Source organism: Caretta caretta, chromosome 2 (genome assembly GCF_965140235.1).
Source record: "Caretta caretta isolate rCarCar2 chromosome 2, rCarCar1.hap1, whole genome shotgun sequence".
NCBI classification, from domain to species: domain Eukaryota; kingdom Metazoa; phylum Chordata; order Testudines; family Cheloniidae; genus Caretta; species Caretta caretta.
In genome coordinates this window covers 143,699,252-143,720,842 of record NC_134207.1, presented here as the reverse complement: position 1 = coordinate 143,720,842, position 21,591 = coordinate 143,699,252, and the positions used below count along the sequence as shown (strand labels likewise).

The 21,591-nt window shown below is 42.2% G+C and overlaps 1 protein-coding gene across 9 annotated transcripts in view; it reads left to right on the top strand.

The window, feature by feature from the left end:
- Positions 1-21,591, top strand: part of MTRR (5-methyltetrahydrofolate-homocysteine methyltransferase reductase) — a 118,313-nt gene that overhangs the window by 3,306 nt on the left and 93,416 nt on the right. For 7 of the 9 annotated variants that reach the window (XR_012667096.1, XM_048839549.2, XM_048839548.2 and 4 more), the window contains exons 2-5: positions 10,162-10,316; positions 14,446-14,599; positions 17,216-17,333; positions 18,563-18,944. Coding sequence is in view for 8 of the 9 variants with exons in the window: in XM_048839549.2 (XP_048695506.2) it covers positions 10,173-10,316; positions 14,446-14,599; positions 17,216-17,333; positions 18,563-18,944 (798 nt within the window). In the remaining variant the exon portion in view is untranslated. The other 2 variants (XM_048839552.2, XM_048839554.2) reach the window with 2 other exon arrangements.

The window sequence follows — 21,591 nt, the reverse complement described above, 5'->3', positions numbered from 1 at the left end:
AACACAGTATTGTACTGTTTGCTTTTTTTTTGCCTCTGTTGCTGTCTGATTGTGTAATTCTGGTTCCAGATGATGTGTGTGGTTGGTTGGTTGGTTCGTAACTTTGGTGTTCTTAACTCTACTGTACTTAACCACTTACTAGCTTTAGGCAGAGAAGAAAGATGGATGTCATAAATATAAAGGGAAGGGTAACCACTTTTCTGTATACAGTGCTATAAAAGCCCTCCTGGCCAGAAGCAAAGTCCTTTTACCTGTAAAGGGTTAAGAAGCTCGGGTAACCTGGCTGGCACCTGACCCAAAATGACCAATGAGGGGACAAGATACTTTCAAATCTGGAGGGGGGGGGGAAAGGCTTTTGTCTGTCTCTGTCACACAGATCAAGGATGCAAGCCCTCCAACTCCTGTAAAGTTAGTAAGTAAGCTAGCTAGAAAATGCGTTAGGGTTTCTTTGTTTTGGCTTGTAATGTAAATTCCCTGTGCTGGAGGAAATGTGTATTCCTATTTTTGTGGTTTTTTGTAACTTAAGGTTTTGCCTAGAGGGTTTCTCTGTGTTTTGAATCTGACTGCCTGTAAGATTGTCTTCTGTTCTGATCTTACAGAGGAGTTCTCTTTTTTTTTTTTTTTTTGTTCTTCTAATAAAGTTCTGTTTTTTAAGAATTTGATTGGGTTTTTTGCATCTTAAAAATCCAAGGCTGGTTTGTGCTCATCTTGTTTATTCTCAAGCCTCCCCAGGAAAGGTGGCATAAGGGTTTGGGGGGATATTTTGGGGAAAATAGGAACTCCAAGTGGTCCTTTCCCTGATGGTTTGTTAAATCACTTGGTGGTGGCAGCGTTCTACCTAATCCAAGGGCAAAGACTTTTTGCCTTGGTGAAGTTTTTAACCTAAGCTGTTAGAAATAAGCTTAGGGAGTCTTTCATGCGGGTCCCCACATCTGTACCCTAGAATTCAGAGTGGGGAAGGAACCCTGACAGATCCTATGAGCAGGGCCAGGGAAAGCATTCTGGTAGAAATTCTGGTACCTGGGGAGGTGGGATTCTCGCCAAGACATCTCCCATAGACTTCACTGGCTCTCCCTCTCTTAACCTTTTGCATCTGTTTCCGGTAATAGGTTTAGTCCTATTGCCAGTAAGTGGTTCAAGCCCTGTCCATTGCCATCAGTTGCAAAACAAATCAGGTTGACACAAACATCCACTTGTTGAGGACTATGTACAGCTGGTATTTTGTTTATATGGATTTTTATTTCAGAGGCTTTTTTTCTGGATTTAATCTGATATTTTAAACTATTCACTTCTCGCCAGATAGATCTAGTGCAGTGGCTCTCAATCTATTCATCATTGTGGGCTTCATATGCGGCCTAAAATGTGTTACCTGGGCCAAAGGTTGAGAACCACAGTTTCCCTCCCAACCCCCCATGCCTATGCCCAGCTCCCCAGCCCCCACCCAGAGACCCCTCCACAGAGTCGGGTCAGGAGCAGACCCCGCTGCAGCTGAGGGCAGCCCCAGACCCCAGTGCAATGGCAAGACAGCCTGGCAACTCGGATCCCGCTGCTGGCCCCTGCGGCCTTTAGCATGCAGCTAGGCCGCAGCTGTGTGCTAATTGGGCTGCATACGGCCTGCAGGTTGAGAGCCACTGGTCTAGTGAGATCATTTGAGATCAGAGGAGTCTCTGATAAGCGAAAGTCTTGCCCCACAGAAGGTTTCTATATTTGTGGAGCTATGGAGAGATATGCTGATGATGATCCATGTTTATATTGTATTCTGAGGTCCTAGAATACAAATCGCTTTCCACCTTGCTAAAGCTTAAGTATTGGTGTGTTTTCCATTCAGAATGATTCAAAAAGCTTGTTAGCCAGTTACCCTTTAGTTCCAGTAGATGAGCTAATGTAGAAGAATATCTGTATTTCAGCATAAATGTGGTTGCATTGTGGCATCAGGCAAAGGAGTTGGCTGTCTCTCTCTTTGAGGATGTGAAAAGTAAAAGTTTAGAAGAAACAGACACTTAGCCTCTTGAAATGTAATTTCACCTCGTTCAGAGGGAGGGGAAGCCAATCAGGATTAACGTACAGGATTTGGATTTGCAGTCTGAATCCAATCTTTAACATACATGTGTCAACGTTTGACTCAGACTCACAATTTATCAGACCACTCTGTTTTATTAGCAAAGCTGCTCTGCTAATACATTTAGAAGTGAGCCCCCCGAGTGGGGCTTGTGTCTTTTAATTTATATAGTTTTTTGGAGAACAAGTTACAGAGAAGTTACAGACAAAAGAAAAAGATTTTAGTCACCACCCTTCAAGATCCCTGAGACCAGTCACGTATCTTCAATTACCTGCCACCCTTAACAATCTCCTTTAACAGCTTCCAGTTAACTTAACTAATTGCCCTTCACACCTTCCATTCTGATGCCTGCTTCTTAGACGTGCTGGCTCTATCTAAATTGCTTCTCCATTCAAAAGCTAACTGTCCCTACGTGTGCTCCCTCAGATACTTTGTAACATGTTTTGGCATGCCCTCTCATATACAATGTATCCAGCATGTCCCCTTATACAATGTTATACTTCCACAATCCCCCCTTTTGGTCAAGGCTATGCCCATGACCAATGACTTACTGGATTCCATACATCAATCATTCTTTTTCATTACTTTCACTGGTGACATTTAGCAACATTAGATTAGCACTCTGGTTAGGGGTAACCTGATGGATGGTGTGTCTTGTGCAGTTTTGGATACAAGAAGAAATCAATTGAAAACACACAAAGATTATTAGAATTCCAAATAGGATAGTCAGGATTCCTTGAAACAACCAGTTTCCCAGACTAGAGAAATTGAGTAAGTTACTTATCCATTTCCACAAGGAACTTGGTTCTTCGTGGGGAAGGTATGCAATTTGCTCCAGATGGCTAGCACGATTTATTACCTCATTAGTATTATCAGGTATGTATACACAGCATTCTGTTCCAATTAGAGCACAGGTCCCTCCTTTGGCTGCCAGCATTATATCTAATGCCTGACGGTTTTGGAGGGCCACTTGTCGGACCGCTCCTGCTTCTTTGGCTAGAGCTTTTAAGCTCTCTCCTGTTTCATTGGCCATGATCTCAACCACCGCTTGTAACCTTAAAAGCCTTTTTGCATGGTGGATTACCCCCCTTACTGGGACTAAAGAAATGCCAACAGCTTCTTCCCAAGTTAGGGGGCTTATGTTATCCACATACCATTTAGCATCTGGCAAGTCCCTCCTTTTTCGCCTGAAATTACGGAGGCGATTTCGTGGGAGGGATTGAAGCACCCGGAATTGTGGGAAAAGCTGAGCAGGATAACAGATACCTGACCAATTTGCTGGTAACACAGTGTAAGCATTTTCCCCACAAACCCAATGATGTCCCATTAAAGCTGGGAAGGGTTGATTGCAACCCTTTGACATGTAAGAATTTACGAAGGAGGAATAGTATCCCCCAAAGGGCACAGGATGATTTTCACTGGGAGAAGAGGTAGCATTCACATGATATTTGTAGATGGTGCTGTTTTTCTCAGGGAGGCTGTAGGGGGAGCAAGAGATTGAATCTTTGGTTTGATCCCAGGTTGAGAGGAAGTTTATCTTTCCATACCCGGTTCGCCATTCTCCAACTTTGTTTGAATAGTCCCATACACCATGGGACACGATGTATTGGAGACAGCTGCTCCTCCCTAGATTCAGCCCTGTCCCATTACACACCCAGCACCAGTGGCCCTTTCCTTTCACCACACTTATAAGTTTAGGAACATATGTTTTTCCCAGCCCCCAAGTGTCATTTTCCTTCCATGTCCTTTTAAGTGGATAAGGTTCTCCAGCAAGCTCTGAGGAATTCAAAGGGATTGCCATGGTGGGGATACTAGCTTGTGAGTGAGCTGGGATGTGGCTGCAGACCCAGCAATTAGAAATATTCAGGATCTGGGCTATCTGCACCTGTTGTTGGATGAAAGAATTGTCACTGTCACTCTGGATTCCCCAGACCCTCAGGACACAGTAGCTGACGATTAAGCTTCTCAAAGGACACATGTTGGAAGCAGGACCCTTTCTGGTTCCGACAACCCCTTTCGAGGGAACCGCAGTCACGGTTTTACGTCCACCAGACAGCAGGCGCTAGGCTCACTACTGCTTCTTGTTTGTTGGGTCCTGCTGTCTGCTTACCCTCTGCTTCTGGCAACCCTTACGAGAGCGCAGATTGTAAGGTATTGCAAGCTGTTCCTCTTTGTCTTCTGGGGTTGAAGCTGGTTCTGCGTGGTCTTGCAGAGGTGCTTGGTCCCCTTGAGGTGGCGCTGGCTTACACTGTGAGGCGTGGATCCATGCAGTGATGCTGGATAATTTCACTGCTGTCTGGGTGGTGAGCGGTACCTGGTATGGACCCTTCCACTGGGGTTCCAAGGCGTGCTTCCGAAGGTGGTGCCGCAGGTAGACCCAATCACCAGGCTCAAGAGTGTGACAGGCAGCAGAGGTGCGTTCCGTCGGCCAAGCTGCTCGCACCTGCGAATGGAAGGAGCTCACAGCTTGCATTAACCCTTTGCAGTACTGGAGGAGCGTGCTGTGAGTTAGGTTTAGGTCTGGGGCTGGGGTAATAGTAGCCATTGTTCGCATAGGGCGTCCCATGATGATTTCAAATGGACTCAATTTGTGTCTCTGGGATGGGGATGACCGAATTTCCATAAGGGCCAGTGGTAAAGCAGCGGGCCAGTTTAACCCTGTGGAACTACAGATTTTTGCCAGCTTATTTTTAAGCACACCATTTCGCCTTTCAACTGCCCCTGCACTCTGTGGATGGTAAGGGCAGTGCAACAGGTGGGTGACATGTAATACCTGGTTTAGATGTTGAACAATTTTTCCAGTAAAATGTGTTCCCCGGTCACTTGACAAAGTGGCAGGAATTCCCTTGGTAGGGATAATGTGGTTTAACAGACATTTTGCAACGGACAATGAATCAGCTTTGCGACAGGGAAAGGCTTCAATCCAACCTGAAAACAGACATATTATAACTAAAATGAATTCATATTTCTGACACTTTGGCATTTGTACAAAATCAAGTTGCCAGTGTAGGAAAGGTGCTTGAGACAAACCCCGGAACCCTTGTGTTACTTTTACAGATTTGCCTACATTGTGGCTTTGACAAGTAACACAAGCGGCACAGTGGCGGGTTGCAAAGGAGCTGAAATGGGGAGCCCGCCACCCTGCCTTACTCATAGCAGAGACCATCCCCTCCTTGCTGACATGCGAAACACCATGTAGCAGGGCAGCTAGAGACGGGTAGAGTGAGAGGGGGGCTACAAAGGTACCGGTGGGCGATCGCCAAAGGGAATCAGAATGCAAAGAGCAACCCAAAGTACTCCAGGAGTCTTTCTCTGTTTCTGGGGCAGAGTCCTGGAGCTGAGCGAGATGAGACAGGGATGGTGGCATTACAGAGACAGAGAGGGGACCAAGAAACGCTTCTGGTGAAGGTTTTATAGTGGCGGCATGTTTTGCAGCAGCATCAGCAAGTGCATTACCTTTTGCCACCTCGGTGTCTGCCGCTGAGTGGCCAGTACACTTAACAATTGCCAAGGCAGACGGTAGTAAAACTGCATACAGGAGGGCGGCAATGTAGGGGCCATTCTTGATAGGGGTACCAGTAGAGGTAAGAAAACCTCGAGCCTGCCAGAGGGTGCCAAAGTCATGCACAACCCCAAAGGCATACCGAGAATCAGTAAAAATAGTGGCAGAGAGCCCCTCGGCTAGAAAGCAGGCACGGGTTAGAGCAATCAGTTCAGCCACCTGGGCAGGGGTCACAGAGGGTGAGGGCGCAGCTTCTGTGGTCTCAGAGACAGAGACCACAGCGTACCCTGCAAGAAGGTGGCCTTGGTCATTTCTATAACAGGACCCATCAGTGAATAATACCAGGTCAGAGTTAGGGAGAGGTACATCTGAAAGGTCGGGGCGCAGGACAGTGATAGCGGAGACAGTTGCAAGGCAGTCATGGTGTTCACCATCACTAGGTAAAGGAAGGAGGGTAGCAGGGTTTAGCTGGGAGCAGCGCTTAATAGTGATATGTGAGGCTGAAAGCAGCAAAAGTTCATACCTAGTGAGGCGAGCAGAGGAGAGGTGAGCAGTGTTGCGTTGCAGAAGGAGAGTTTCCACAGAATGGGGAACCATGAGAGTGAGAGGAGAGCGGAGGACAAGGGATTCAGACATCTCGACCAGGCGCGCTGCAGCAGCTACATAGGCAAGGAGGTAAACCCTGGGCTACAGGGTCCAAGGTTGCAGAAAAATAAGCCACCGGGTGATTTCTGTCACCGTGTTCCTGAGTAAGAACCCCGAGGGCACAAGCAGATTGTTCGTGACAGAAAAGGGTAAAAGGCTTGTCATAGGTAACCCTAAGGCAGGGGCAGAGGCTAAATTCTGCTTAAGGGAGATGAAAGCAGCATTTGCTTCAAGTGGCCATGGCATGGGGTTAGGTATAGAGGATTGAGTGAGTTCTTGGAGTGGTTTAGCCAGAGAAGCATATTGGGGAATCCATTGCCTACAGAACCCTGTCAAGCCTAAGAATTTTCTGACCTGGCGTGGAGAGCAAGGCTGGGGAAAGCTAAGGATGGCTTGTACCCGGGCTGGAGAGAGTGTACGGGAGCCCTGGGAGAGAAGGAAGCCTAGGTATGTGACAGAGGTTTGGCAGAGCTGCAATTTTGTGCGAGAAGCCTTATGACCCTTGTTTGCTAAAGCTGTGAGAAGTGTTCGTGAATCAGTTTCTGAGGCAGACAGAGAGGGGGAGCACAGGAGTAAGTCGTCCACATATTGGATCAGTGTGGATCCTGATGGGAAAACCAGATCAGCGAGATCCCTGGCTAGGGCTTGAGAAAAATAGGATGGACTCTCTGTATACCCCTGGGGAAGGGTAGTCCATGTATATTGCTGACCCTTGTAGGAGAAGGCAAAGAGATACTGGGATTCAGAGTGAACTGGGACAGACAAGAAAGCGGAGCACAAATCTACAACAGTAAAGTGGGTTGCATTTGGAGGAATAGACGCTAGTATTGTAGCAGGGTTAGGAACCACTGGAAAAGAAGTGGGGGTCGGCTTTGATCCGGATCATTGCACAGGACTAGGCAAAGGGGGGCACTCGGACTAGTGGTGGGAGAGACTGCATCCAATTGAACTGTTAGTTTTTTGATAGAATTTTTAAGAGAGGTGAGTTTTGACTCAGTCCGTCTACGATTTGCCTCTTCCCACCACTGCATGAAGCAGTCTACTTCTCCTCTCTCCAATTTGGTTTTTGGGAGGACGAGTTTGCTTTTTAAAGCGTCCACTCGATCCTTGTCCCAAAAACCTAACAGTGGCCACTGTAATTTGGACCATTTTTCAAGAAACCTACAAGAGTCCGGACCCCTCCTAAAATACATAAAATAAGCTGGAGTTCCCTTAGGGAACTGTTCTACCTTAGACTTCTGATTATCCATCCAGGAGGACTTCACACAGCATTCACACAAGAAGGAAATTCGGGCTCAGCAGAGCGGTACCCGGTGCAACACACAGAAAGGAGCCCACAGGCTACTGCCTCAACTGCCCTTGCTTTCACACCGGGGGTTATACCCAAGGCGTGGTGCGGCTGCAGCTGTGCAGATTCCACTTATTCAGACCGTGGGGACGGGGACCCCTGGGTCAGCCAGTCTCCGGACAGGGATGGCTCCCAGATTCACACACACACACACCACTGGGAAGACGGATAGACACAAAGACAAGACAGTCCTCAAACCGGTTAAAGCACAAAAATAATAATTACCTGAGATGTCTGATTCCAGAAGCTGGATCCAAAGACCCCTACCCAAACAGAGTGGGAACCAACAAGTTCAATGGCGTAGACTGCGCTGCTGCTGTGTACCTTTGTCTCGTGGAGGATCGCTTGGACTAAGCGTCCAGGCGCCGGCTGCCATGATCGTCCTGCAAGGCAGTCAGGGATCACACAGCCTCAGTGAAGCCGCTTGCCATCTCGGTGGAACCTCCAAATTTTCAAAGTTTGACTCAGACTCACAATTTATCAGACCACTCTGTTTTATTAGCAAAGCTGCTCTGCTAATACATTTAGAAGTGAGCCCCCCGAGTGGGGCTTGTCTTTTAATTTATACAGTTTTTTGGAGAACAAGTTACAGAGAAGTTACAGACAAAAGAAAAAGATTTTAGTCACCACCCTTTGAGATCCCTGAGACCAGTCACGTATCTTCAATTACCTGCCACCCTTAACAATCTCCTTTAACAGCTTCCAGTTAACTTAACTAATTGCCCTTCACACCTTCCATTCTGATGCCTGCTTCTTAGACGTGCTGGCTCTATCTAAATTGCTCCTCCATTCAAAAGCTAACTGTCCCTATGTGTGCTCCCTCAGATACTTTGTAACATGTTTTGGCATGCCCTCTCATGTACAATGTATCCAGCATGTCCCCTTATACAATGTTATACTTCCACACGTGATATACGCTATGTAATTCCTGTTGAATAGGAAAAAAGGTAAATTTGTACCTTTGTTTTGTGTGTAAAACTTATTTCTCACAGATTGCAAATTCAGACAGATTTTTTTTGAAGAGGTCTTCATAATTATTAATATTAAATTTTATGTAAAATGGAGTATTTTAATACACCAAAATGCAATGAAAGATTTATTTTTTCTGTGTAGTTACTTTTCCCATCATTTAAGGGAATTGAGGCATGGTACTTGCACTGTACCACTAACAGATATGTCTTAGTTCAGCCACTCTAATTTATAGGACTACTTAAAGCAGTAAAGGATTACTCTCATGCATTACCTGCAATAAAGCTGTGGAGAGCAATGTCCTGTCTTATCAGTAGAGCACCAGACATGCAGTGCTTTTCCTTTGTACTCAGACTGTGCTTGGTGTAGATCCTGTTTCCCAGGGGGAAGAGAGGAAAATGCAGTTGTCATTTTGTCACAGGCTCCACTATGTCAAAGCATGTGAATCATAAATTGAGTCTGCTGTAATTGATCATGTGGGTGTGCAGGGGGAAGATGCAAGAATGATGAGAGATCAGATTTCAGCACATGAAAAAACTCTTTCAAAGACAACATTTACTTTAATACATGTTCAGTTAGCACAGTAACTATAGTCATGAGATTTTTTTTACTGGAGTTTCACAGCAGCAACAAAATGGTGACACAGAAGATTAATGTACAAAGGATTAATTTACAATATATATAGAAGGTACAAGCCAGTTGTCATTTTTTCTTGCCAGTTCCAGTAATCTTCCTTCTCTTGTCTAAAGGTGTTTTAAAATTTTGACATGCACATAAAAGAAAATCTTGAGAGAGTAGTTCGTGTAAAATAACTTCCTTTTTTGTTATTAAAGGAGAAAACATAAATATATGCTGTGGGTTGTAAAAAAACAAAACAAAAAAAACAGAACCCAAAACCTAATGTATATTTGGGGAGGGAATCACATTTCATATGAGGGATTGCTTTGATTTCTTCAATATTTATTCTCATTCTAAGGAAAAACATACTGATATTTGTGCTGTTATTAGATTAGAAATACTTAGTTTTTGACTCATGGAGTAAAGAATAATAATAATAAAGTACAGAGCCAAACGATGAAGTCATTATTCCTGGAAAACACCTGTTGACTTCAGTAGCTCTTTGATCTGTGTATAAGGGCTTTAGGATTTGGCCTACACTGGCTAGAGCAGAAATTACTTGCATTGGGAAAGCTTAATTTTTTTAAAAATAAGTAACAAAATGCATTTGTTTGTATGTTTATGCTGTTGGCTTCACCAAGTGTCCACCCATTCCTCTTATGCAAACTACAAAAATATGTCAGAATATACACCAGTTTTCTGTGGGAAATAAGGGATCATGTGACAAATAGCAGCATTCAGTTTTGTGAGAATCATTGCTCTGTTGCTTTGTTTCCAAGTAAAGTCAATGAAAACCCACATTAATATGGTGTGTTGCTGTCACCAACTGGTCCTTCAAGCCTCAATCCTGCAAGGATCTTTGTGTAGGCATATAGGGGTCAACCTGCATGGGACTCCCTCTAGTCTAGGCCCCTTGGTCTGCATTTTTAATGTAGAAACCAGGTATCTATTTTTCTATAAATGATCAGGCTTCGATTTCTTTGTATGAAGTAAACCTGCCTTTCCTTTTCCTTTCTGCAGTGTAGTTAAAAATGTGCTGTGAAATAAAGAGGAGGTTTTTGCTGCTTTATGCAACACAGAAGGGACAGGCAAAAGCCATAGCTGAGGAAATATGCACGCAGGCAGATGCACATGGATTTGAAGCTGATATTCACTGTATAAGTGAGTCTGACAAGGTGAGATACTCTATGCTGGTTTGGAAAATAGACTTTTAAGAAATGTATTTCCCTCTGTGTGCTCCTATAGTAGCCATTAACAGTAATGGAAGCTATGTGCACGCATAGAGAAGAGAGTATATCACGTACATTTATATTTTCATAACATCCATGTCAGTGGTTTGGATCAGTACTAACTGAGGCTTCCACCAGCCTTGTAGCAAATGTATCCTTTTTATGGTTAATGGTTTGCTTAGAGTAGTAAATGAGTATATGAATATTCTTCTCTGTGTGTGTCTACACTAGCATTAAAGTGGCCTGTTGAAATGATTCTTGGACATGCAGAAATGAGTTGCTGGAATTAATTCAGTACTTAGTGGATGGGAGGCAATATCATTTAAAAAAAAAAAAGCACAACATTTTTTTTAGTTTTATTTATTGTTTGTATTATGACAATGCCCAAAGAACAGGCTGGGTTCTATATATACATAGATCCCAATACGGCAGTCAGATCCATGCAGGTTTATCTCTGTGATATGTAGAATCCCCACTGAAGTTATCCAGTCTAGCTTTGTTGACATAAGTGAATTTACAGTTGCTAAGGATGACACATGATATCCGCGTGATCCAGGAAGTAAAGACCTGATAGAGTGGGGTTGTGATTTTGATTCAGAATGATTAAAATTCTTTGGGGGGTTTGTTTTGTTACACCTATCTAGTAAAGGGAGTTCTAAACCAATGTGTTTTTAAGAACTCAGGAATCCCAAACCCTCTGTTAAAGGTTGTGAAAGGACCAAATCCACACTTCTGGGTCCTCCAACAAGAACAGAAAAGATAAAACTTGACATTCCTGATATTCCTGTGGAAATAAGTAAGCAGAAAACAAAACCTATTCTGGAGATCAGGGATGGGTGATATTTTCATGTAATCAAAGGAGCAACAGAGAACAAAAAGGTAAACTATTTACTGTTCTCAGGCCATCTTTATGGGAAGTACTACTTGTTTGTCAGCAGAGCTTACACTTCTGAAAGAGCACTTATTGTGTAATATTACTTACAGTAGCACATCTTGTGTATTTTATACACATTAACAATTCTTATGGAGAGTACATAAAGCAAGCCCAAAAGGTGAGGGAGCCTCCAATCTACTTCAGAGCAGTTGTCTCTTCCTTCCACACACTCTACAGACTGCTGTGGAGGCATCTCCAGGCCTGTTTGGCTGGAGGTGGCCTGCTACTGGAACAAGTCTATTTTGTCAGACATGGAAAGTTGGCACTGAGCTGTGATTTACTGCTGAGATGAAACGTTGCGCAGATGTGAGAATTTTTTGATTAAATTTTATTATTTATTTTGGTAAGAGAAGAAGACAATTTGTATAGCTTTGCAGATCTCTTCAATTACAGGTTCCCTCACTCCTTGTCCAGGGAGCAGCTGTACCTGAATGGAGAGGCCTTCTATTTGGCTGGGACAAATCAGGGAAAAATATACCAGGGCTACGCCTAGGTTTTGTGGGGCCTTGAGTGAAGTTCGACATGGGAGGCCTGAGGGGGAAAAATTCTACAATCTGCACATCTTGTGTGGTTGTGCTTGTGTCAGGTCAGGGACTAACGGCTGGCTGAGTTAGACTAATTTTGCCAATAGGGAAAGGGGAATAACAATTTTCCAATATCTCCTATAAGCACTTCCATGCAGCTGTGCATGCACATGCTCACACATTAAGACAAGGATGGAGCAGGCCCCATGCCACCTCTTCTCTTTTTTACCTCCTGACTTTGCACTTAGAGGGTAGCACAGAAGCCAGCATCTGAGAGTGCAGGGAGAGAAGGTCTTGACCTAGCACTGGTCACTCAGGAGTGACCTCAGCTGGAGGGTGGCCCATGACCTATCAACAACAGCTAAGCTGCCAAGGCATCTCTGATGCTTTTATGGTATGTCTGCACTGGAAAAAAAACAACAAAAAAACAACGCTCAGTGCCAAGGTCTACATGTTCAGGCTTGTGGGGATCACACTACGGCAATAAAATGGCTGCATAGACATTCCAACTCAGGCTGGAGCTCGGGTTATGAAGTCTTTGCTAGGAGGGTGGGGTTCGGAGCCTGAGCTCTAGCCTGAGCCAATACATCTGCATGGCTATTTGTAGTGCTGTAGCGTGAGCCTGAGTCCGTAGACCCAGGTTCTGAGACTTGCTGCTGCAGTGCTTTTTTGCGGTATAGACATACTCTTAGTTACTCGAATGGGCCTGCTACAGGGATAGTTCCGAAAGCAATAAAGGGGAGCGATTTATGCCATAATTGCTGAAGTCTCATGCACATACATGTATGGAAGGGTCTTGACTCTTCTGTTAGGTATGCTAGCCCTCTTACTCAGAGCATGTCCCAAGGGTTTGTGGTTCTGTAGAGCTGTATGTGACTGAATGCCAGCATTGCCAGCCTTGCCTGGGGGTTGGTGGAAGACTCTTTTTAAGCATCATTATTTTGATTCTATATATACAAAGAAAAAGATGATGCATTGTCCTAATTGTGGGTTTATTCCTGCACAGCTATATTATAAACATTAGAGCTGGCTTTGTCTGAGGGGTTGAGTTCAGGTGTAAAACAGCATCTGTACCGAAATACATTTCACATTTTAGTTTTACAATTTATATTGGAAACAGCTAAAACAAGTTATTTGAAAAGTTGCAAAATAAAATGTCCTGACAGATCTTGTTTTCTTGCCTTCATTCGTAACTCAGAAATTTTTAGAATTATATAATGGTATTGGGTCTGTGCAAGTGATGTTTTTTTGTGCCTTGAGAAAGAGGTGGAAGACCTAGCAATTTACATTATTATGGGTATGAAAAAAGTCCCACAAAATCTTAAGTTCTAAATTAAGACCTAATACTGCCTTTATGATAAGACCTCCTATTGTCTGTACTATAGATGCTTAAATTAGGAACTAGTAGCTTAAGCTAGATACTGTACATCTGTGTCGTACCTGTTATTTATAACTTGTCATAACCTTAATATTTAAATGTAAGCATTTTGTTTAAATAAAAGCACTTGGAACGTGTTTAAATTAAAAACGTCTTTTTCACGTGAACTGCTGTCTGTTCATGTGATTCCAAACTTACCCTGCAGGGATACTTTAGAGGGTGTAGATGTCTGATTAATCAAACTGACAGTTGATATGCTTTTGCCACTAAGCTCACAGTGCAGCTGCAACCACGTTTTTCTTGCTATGGACAACTTGACTCATCAAACAAGTGGAATTGTTTTCACATGAGAATTTCAAATGCATGTAAATAAATGAAAGAGTTGGTTAAATAGTTCTTGTGAAAGCAACATATAACACTTAACAATCACTTAAAAAGGAGATATGCAAAAGATGTGTTTTCCAAATGATAGGTGGCAGATACTGTAAAGGGCCACATTCTCAGAACATCACATGTAAGTCTGGATATGCAAGTAATTATGTGCTCAGAATTTTGCCCTTAATTGATTGGCCATACAAATGATAAGGTGTGAGATTAAAGCCTTGTTGAAAATTTAACCCTAAATGTGCAGATGCCATTATTTCACAGGATTAGTATGGATACCCCTGTATTGCTTTCACACTTTACAAAAAGATTATGAAAGAGGATGAGAGGGGTAATGTTACTGAGTGCAGTTTTTTTTTTTTAAACCATACTGCAAGACAGTGCTGTTTACGTCTTGTACAAAAAAGAAATGAACACTGGTCTGTTGTGTAACACCACTGGCATTCTTTAGGTTAATTATACATACATCATAGAGTTAAGAGATGACCAAGCAGTTCAGACTTCTGACATGAGTTCATGCGATCTGATAGTCTTTTTTTCTTTTCTTCTTCTATACAGACTGTTTCACATATTAGAATAGGTTAATAAACAAGAGGTTACAAGCAAAAAAAAGTAATACAAAGTGAGAGAATGTTGCATCCACCAAATAAACTCTTCATTATTTAGAAGGCTTACTATGGTCTCATGCAAATAAGGAAGAAAAGAGAAGAGAGAGCATAAAAATGTGGGATGGGGGGAAAGTAAGAGACCATTCAATTGTAAAAGACAACACTGCCAGGATCAACTCTTTGACTTGACTATAAATGTGTATTGGGTTATACTTTTTAATTTGCTTTTTTTCCACTCTTTTTGTAGTATAATCTGGCAACAGAAAAGGACCCTCTTGTTATTGTTATTTCCACTACTGGTACTGGAGACCCTCCAGACACAGCTTGCAAGTTTGTTAAGGAAATTAAAAACAAGACCCTGCTACCTGATCATTTTGCACATCTACGTTATGGATTGTTAGGTAATACAGTATTTCCTGTGTCACCTTTTCTATCAGAAATTAATTTATCACTATATTGTCCCCACTGTAGTGTGGTATCTTTTAAGTCATTTTAAAATGGTAAATAAGCCTATTCATACCTTTGAAGGTATAAGGGATACCATTTGATTGAGGTCAGAAGCCAGAGGGTGGCTGACTAGCACTGCTGGCTGTGCCTGGTAAAAGATCTGCAGCTTAATTGGCTGATTCTCATAAAAGGAAGAGCAGGAAATGGAGAGGAGGAGCTGCAATACCTGACAGAGACTGGAGCTACTGCTGGGAAGAACTGTTCCCTGAAACAGAAATGGACAGAAGGGAGACTGAGAAGTTTTGATCTTGTTTGTCAAGTAGACTTGAACTAAAAGAAAAGGAACCATAACAACTGATCCTGCTGGAAACTAACTTTCCTAGACTTGGTGAGATGATTCCAGGCAGAATTCCCCCAGGGAGAGTGGTGGCTCAACAAGAGCAAGCCAGGGTCCATCCAAAAGAGAGTGCTATGAGACAGGACCAAATCTCTTATAATACAGCTTTTATTCCTATATTGTTAGCTGATTTTATGTGTAATAATTGTGGAGCAGTATATGAGGGATTTTTCATGAATGTGATTCAGAATTAAAATGTGATTCATCAATTTAATATCCATTGGGCATCCTGGGGGTGAGAAGTTTCAGAGTAGCAGCTGTGTTAGTCTGTATCCGCAAAAAGAATAGGAGTACTTGTGGCACCTTAGAGACTAACAAATTTATTTGCGCATAAGCTTTCAAATAAATTTGTTAGTCTCCAGGTACCACAAGTACTCCTTTTCTTTTTGGGGGTGAGAAGTAATTTGAGACTACAAATTGAGATACGAGGTGTGGGTTTAGAAAATATTTGTATTACCAAATTTATAATAAATTGACTATGTAAGTTTGGAGATGTGAAAGTGTAAAAATGTCAGTGTTTTTTTTTTTCTGAAAATTCTTAATGCTTGTGCCATGACATATATTTCAACAATAGTGAGAAACATCAAATGGCGTTTGTTAATTAAGCTACAGTTAAAATTAACACTTGTCAGAAAGTTAATGGGGAAAAATCAAATAATATTGAGGTATAAAACCAAAACCCAGACAGTTGTGGAAATGCAAAAGTTCATCTGAAAAGCTTTAATTCCACTACCAGAGTGCTGCTGACTGTTCAACCTGCATTTAGACTATCAGGCTAAAAAACTTGGTCATGTGTATTCTGAAGTTTATTTTTAGTTATGAGTTTTCTGAGGTGTATAAGAAGTATGCAGCCATGGTACTATTAATTCTGGAGAAGATACTGTATTTATTACTTATTGCAGATGGATGATTGAGAATGTGAAACAGAGCATTGATTTTTTTTGTAACTGATTTCATGTTTGCTAGCTCTGTGTGTAATGCCATCTTTAAACTAACAGTATACCTACTGGGAGGGGAAATAAGTTTTCAAGTACATAAAAGGTTGTTACAAGGAGGAGGGAGGAAAATTGTTCTCTTTAACCTCTGAGGATAGGATAAGAAGCACTGGGGCTTAAGTTGCAGCAAGGGTGGTTTGAGTTGGACATTAGGAAAAGCTTCCTAACTGTCAGGGCAGTTAAGCACTGGAATGAATTGCCTAGGGAGATTGTGGAATTTCAATCACTGGAGATTCTTAAGAGCAGGTTAGACAAACACTTGTCAGGGATGGTCAAGATAATACTTAGTCCTGCTGTGAGTGTAAGGGACTAGACTAGGTAACCTCTCAAGGTGCCTTCCAGTCGTACAATTCTATGATTCTTTGTGAATAGTGAGGAAAGATACCCTTTGTTATGCTATGTGCATCTTTTACTATGGCCTCTCCAGCCATTGAGAAGGCAGTGAGACCCCTAATCAGAGTGTAGTTAAGAGCAGATATTCTCTCTGACCCTGTGCTGGATCAGGATCTTTACTAAGGCGATTGAGGTTTAAGGACCTAAGAGTTATGCTTGGATATTTTTTACTCAGTATCTCTGGTGGTTCCTGAGCAAGACAGTGGGGGAAATTACCTGATTCATATATTTCCATATACCTCTCTGGTTTTAAAATTTACCTTTACTTAAATTTTCCTGCATTTCCAATGTTTCTCTTTTTCTTTTTCTCTCTAGTATGTTTAATATGTTTTCCTCCCTTAAATTAGTGACATATATTAATAATCTTAGCTCTAGCTGAAATAAGTTTATTTCTTGGGTATTCATGTGAATTTACAACCTACAATTTGTTTTTAGTTTAGGTGTTTTGTTAGACAACAGTTTTTGATAATAAACACCTAAAACATGGCAGGAAGATGTTGCTTGAGGTATTTTTAGTGCCCACAGCTGTTGCAACAGAAACAACATTTTGAACTTGGCAGTGGGCAGGTAAATGAAGAGGAACCATTTGTCAACTATACCTTAATAATGTAATCAGCTATTCAATTTTCAGTTCACACATGTTTTGTTAATTTAGGACTTAAATACATCTACTTTTCATATACATACCAACTTTCCTGTTTGTGAGACAATATCTTGATTTTTCACTGTAAACTTTATATTTATTTATTTGGTAGATATAAACCCTCTTTACGTGGATTTTTCAGGTCTGGGAGATTCTGAATACATGTTCTTCTGCAATGGTGGGAAGGTAGTAGACAAACGACTCCAGGAACTCGGTGCACAGCATTTCTATGAGACTGGACTGGCGGATGATTGCGTAGGGTATGAGCAGAATTAGTTTAATTGCTTTTTATTTTCTTCCAGTAAACACGGGATTTAAAGATGAATCCTGCCAGTTGCTGAATACTCAGTGAAGCCAGTAGTATTTGACGATGCTAAGCACCTGACTGGATTGAACCCAGTATGAGCTAGAATAATCATACTTATCTTCAGTGGATTTGAATGGGCCTGTTTACTGAGAAGTGCTAAGTATCCATAACTCCAGTAGAAGCTGTGAGGGCTCAGAACTTCTAAAAACTGCATCTGAAGACCTTTTCATAAACGGTGACATGCTTGGCCGTTTTTTACCTATATTATGGGTACAAGGTTTTATTTCTAGTTTTTAGGTTTAACCAAAGAAAATTCAGTCTTATAAATAAAAAACAACCACAGTTCTACAATATCTCTGTAGTTGAAACAGTGGGTAATGTGACCTCTAGCTAGTATATGGAGACTGGATTCAAACAAAACTGTGACCTCAGCTTCATACAAAGGAGATTTACCCATCTGAGCATACCAGTTTTTGTCTCGCAACAGGTGGAGTCTTCTGTGCAGTTTGTTTTTGTCTCTCTTCCTCCGCCTCCGCCCCCCGCCCCCATAGTAGCAGGATTAGTTTGAGTACTCCCTGAATTATTTTTGTTTCTCCTCTGTAAAATGGCCCACTAATCTCAGTGTCTCCTTTTCTTTGGAGATACAGATTTTTACTGTGAGAAAATAGTTTTGTTCTTGTTTTTCTGGTTTCACTTTCCATCAGTTGGAGACCAGAGCCTTGGCTTAAAGCTATTTTGAAATGCTGTTTATATTGGTTAGGCATATGAAGGTGCTGGACAGAATAAAACATACAAACATTGCCACAACCATAAGACTTATTTTTGTGTTTTTAAAAAATGGAACTTTATTAGTTATGTCTGTAGCTTACAATAAACAGCTGAAAGTCATGTGTTTTCCAGTTACTCCTTTTTTAACTCCTTATAATGAGCTTCATCATAAGAGGATAAAGGTTGTATAGTTGGCAGAAAGAGTGCTTTTTTCCCCCTAAATCTGAAAAAAAATGTCATGTCAAATGCAAACGTGAATTTTTAGTAAAGGAAGTCCTTTTAATGGCAGCTGTTTGTGTACAGGTAATAGAAAATGAGAAGTGTCATCAAGCCTTTTTTGTTCTTTTGGTTATCCGTAAGAATTAAAAGTGAAGTAAGTCATTCTTTACCTCCACTTTGCCTTGTTTGTTTCAGTTTGGAAATAGTGGTTGAGCCATGGATTGATGGGCTTTGGCTTGCCCTCAGAAGAGAGTTTACGTCATGGAACATAAAAGAAGACATGAGCAGCAATCTCAGGGCTGTGTCTAATGGTGTCTCTGCAATGACTGTAGTCCCAAGCATGTCAGGAATATGCAGCTTAGACTCAGAAATACAGCATTTGAAGCTAGAAGATTTAGAAGTGAAGGCTACTGATGCTTTATCCCAAAAACCAGCTAATGTTCATTCTGTAGTGTCTGTTCAAGATACTGAAGCTTCACTTGATCGATCAGTCCCTCCTCTTTCACAGTCTGCTCTTAATATTCCTGCTCTGCCATCAGAATATATAGATGTACAGTTTCAGGACAGCACTGGCCAGGTAAGGACTTCAGAGTTTTGGATGATAAAAGATAGAGAAAATTCTGATCAATGGATGTTTGCACACATGTTCCTATAGTTAAATAGAGTGTAGCTGTGTGAAGCGTGGTGTTTATCCTGCTCCTAAAATAGAAGGGGTTAAAAGCAGCCCTAGAGAGGGCTGTGGCTAGGGATGGCGGATTGGGGAAGCAGCTGCAGCTGGGCCAGGCCCCAGCTGGCCTGTATAAAAAGGCTGTGAGCCAGAGGCCCAGAGTCTCTCCAGGCTGGGAGAGAGCAGGGCCTGGATGCCTGCCTGACAGGGTACGAAGGGTGGTGCAATGCTGGGGAAGGAGCAAGATGAGCGTGGGCACTCTAGGCTGGCAACTCCTCAGGCTGTAGGGCCTGGTCCAAGGCCCATAGAGGTACTGGGAGGCAGAGCAAGGCAGGGCAGGTATTGGGGTTGCAAAGGAGGTAGGCCGAGGCAGCAGGTCTAAACCTCTCCTTGCCAGTGATGAGTGGCTTTTACACTGTAGTCTCCCCCGATACAAGGGGCTAGTTGGTGACTGGCGGTAGCCTTACACTAAGGCAAGGTAGGGATAGGGAGTGGGAGTTCCCCTGGGTGGGGACAGGGACCCTGAGAGACAATAGGTGTACTGCCAGGGGGCAGCCATCCAAGAGACATGGGGCACTGGGTCTGGGAGGGATGTGGGGCCAACGGTAAGGCGGATCACCGGCCTGCAGAGGGCGCTCCAGAGGCTGGTGAGCTAATTCCTGACAACCAGCAGGAGGCGCTGCAGGGGTGAGTCCACTCTTACACTGTGTCTGAGAAATTAGAGAGAGACAAGGTGGGTAATGTAATATTTTTTTAGTGGACCAACTTCTGTTGGTGAGAGAGACAAGTTTTCGAGCTGAAGAAGAGTTCTGTGTGGCTCGAAAGCTCGTTTCTCTTGCCAGGAGAAATTGGTCCAATAAAAGACATTACCTCCCCCACCTTGTGTCTCTGTAGTTAAGTGGGACCTTTGAACAAATTTCTAAGGCATATATGTTTCTGAAGGAAGCAGATTTTCATATTACTTTATAAGTAACAAATGTCTGCTTATATCTTGGGTAGAAAATGAATGTTTGTCAGTTTAGCGGACAATGACCTGATAAGTATAACCAGTTACATAACAGACAAGATGATAAGCCCTCTCTAAGAAAATTACACCAAAATGCCAGGAAGTGAACAACTTTAATTGCTGGAATCATCAAAAGTTTATTTTGTAGTAATGAAAAACTCCTTCCATTAATATCAGTCTAGTCCAATTTTCATTCAAAACGCAGTACTTTACAAAAGTCAGAAACGATCATGCAAAACCAGCTCAAAATACAGTCAATAGCTGTGACAAACTTGCCACCATAATAACTTCATACTAGTTTTACTGTTGTAAATTGAACAATAAATTGCAGGTTAAAAGCTAGCAAATGGTTGATATTGCTGCTTTAAGCTCAATATGCTTTTACAAAGAAGCCATTTTAAACCATGGTATGATATGCTATGCAAAACAAAACAAAGAAAGGCTCCACAGCCTCAGCTTGTGATCTTTTGCACTCTGTAGTTACAAAGCCCAGAATGGTCTAGAAAATGCAGCTCAAAAACGGTACTTTGTTTTCCAGACCATGGAGCATTTGGTTACATTTCTAAGTTTCTTTCAGATGACATTTGGAATTCTGACATGCTCTTTGTTCCCCTATTGTTACCCTGCTGCATACGTATTTTTGAAGATCTCACATTGCAGCAACCATCCCCTTCCTTCTAAGCAAAACTAAAGGCAACTCCTACTGAAGCCCATCAACTCGGATTTTAGCATCCCCATAAAAGGATTCCCTCTCATCCACTCTCAAGTGCGGGGCTGGGTGCGTGGCCTCCTTAGTGATTTATTTGGACTCTGAGTCTGAGTGACTGGAACTAAACCATTCTGAGAGCAATTTAAAATGTTCTTTAAGGGGTAACAGTTCAAAATGAATATTATTCGTTCTTCTGCTTTAATTATAAGGAGTCTTTAGGATTAGAGCTGGGTGAATTTTTTCAGACTAATAGTTTGTTTGGAAAAAGAAAACCGGTTCAGTACACCTGAAATTATTTGTGAAGTTGATGTCAATTCATTAGATAGTTTTGGCAAAAAAAAATTGGGGGAGGGACTGACATGTCATTCACAAAGGAGGAGGAGGTGGTGATGGTGCCTATTCATAATGACAATGTATAGTCATTGTGCCAAGAAAAGTGTGAACATGACTATATAACCTGGTGGACAGGACACTTACCTGGGATCTGGGGGACCCAAGTTTCTGCTCCAGTGATTTTTTAAATTATTTATGCAAAGTGGTTCAATTTGAACAGGAAGGATTGAGAGACCCCCAACACCAGAATATGCTATAGTCCAGTAGTTAAGGCACTTTCCTGTAGTGAGTGAGACCCAAGTTCAAATCATTTCATGTGAGGCATAGGAGAAAATGGCTCCTCGGTCTCCCACATCTCAGGTGAATGCCCTAATGACTGGGCTAAAAGTTATAAGGAGGATGGCACCACCACATCCCCTTCTCTTCCTCCGGCTGTTTTTGTGAACCTAGCCCTTAACAAATGTGTGGAAAATCCATTTGGGGTTGAACCAAAATGGATTTTTTTCAGT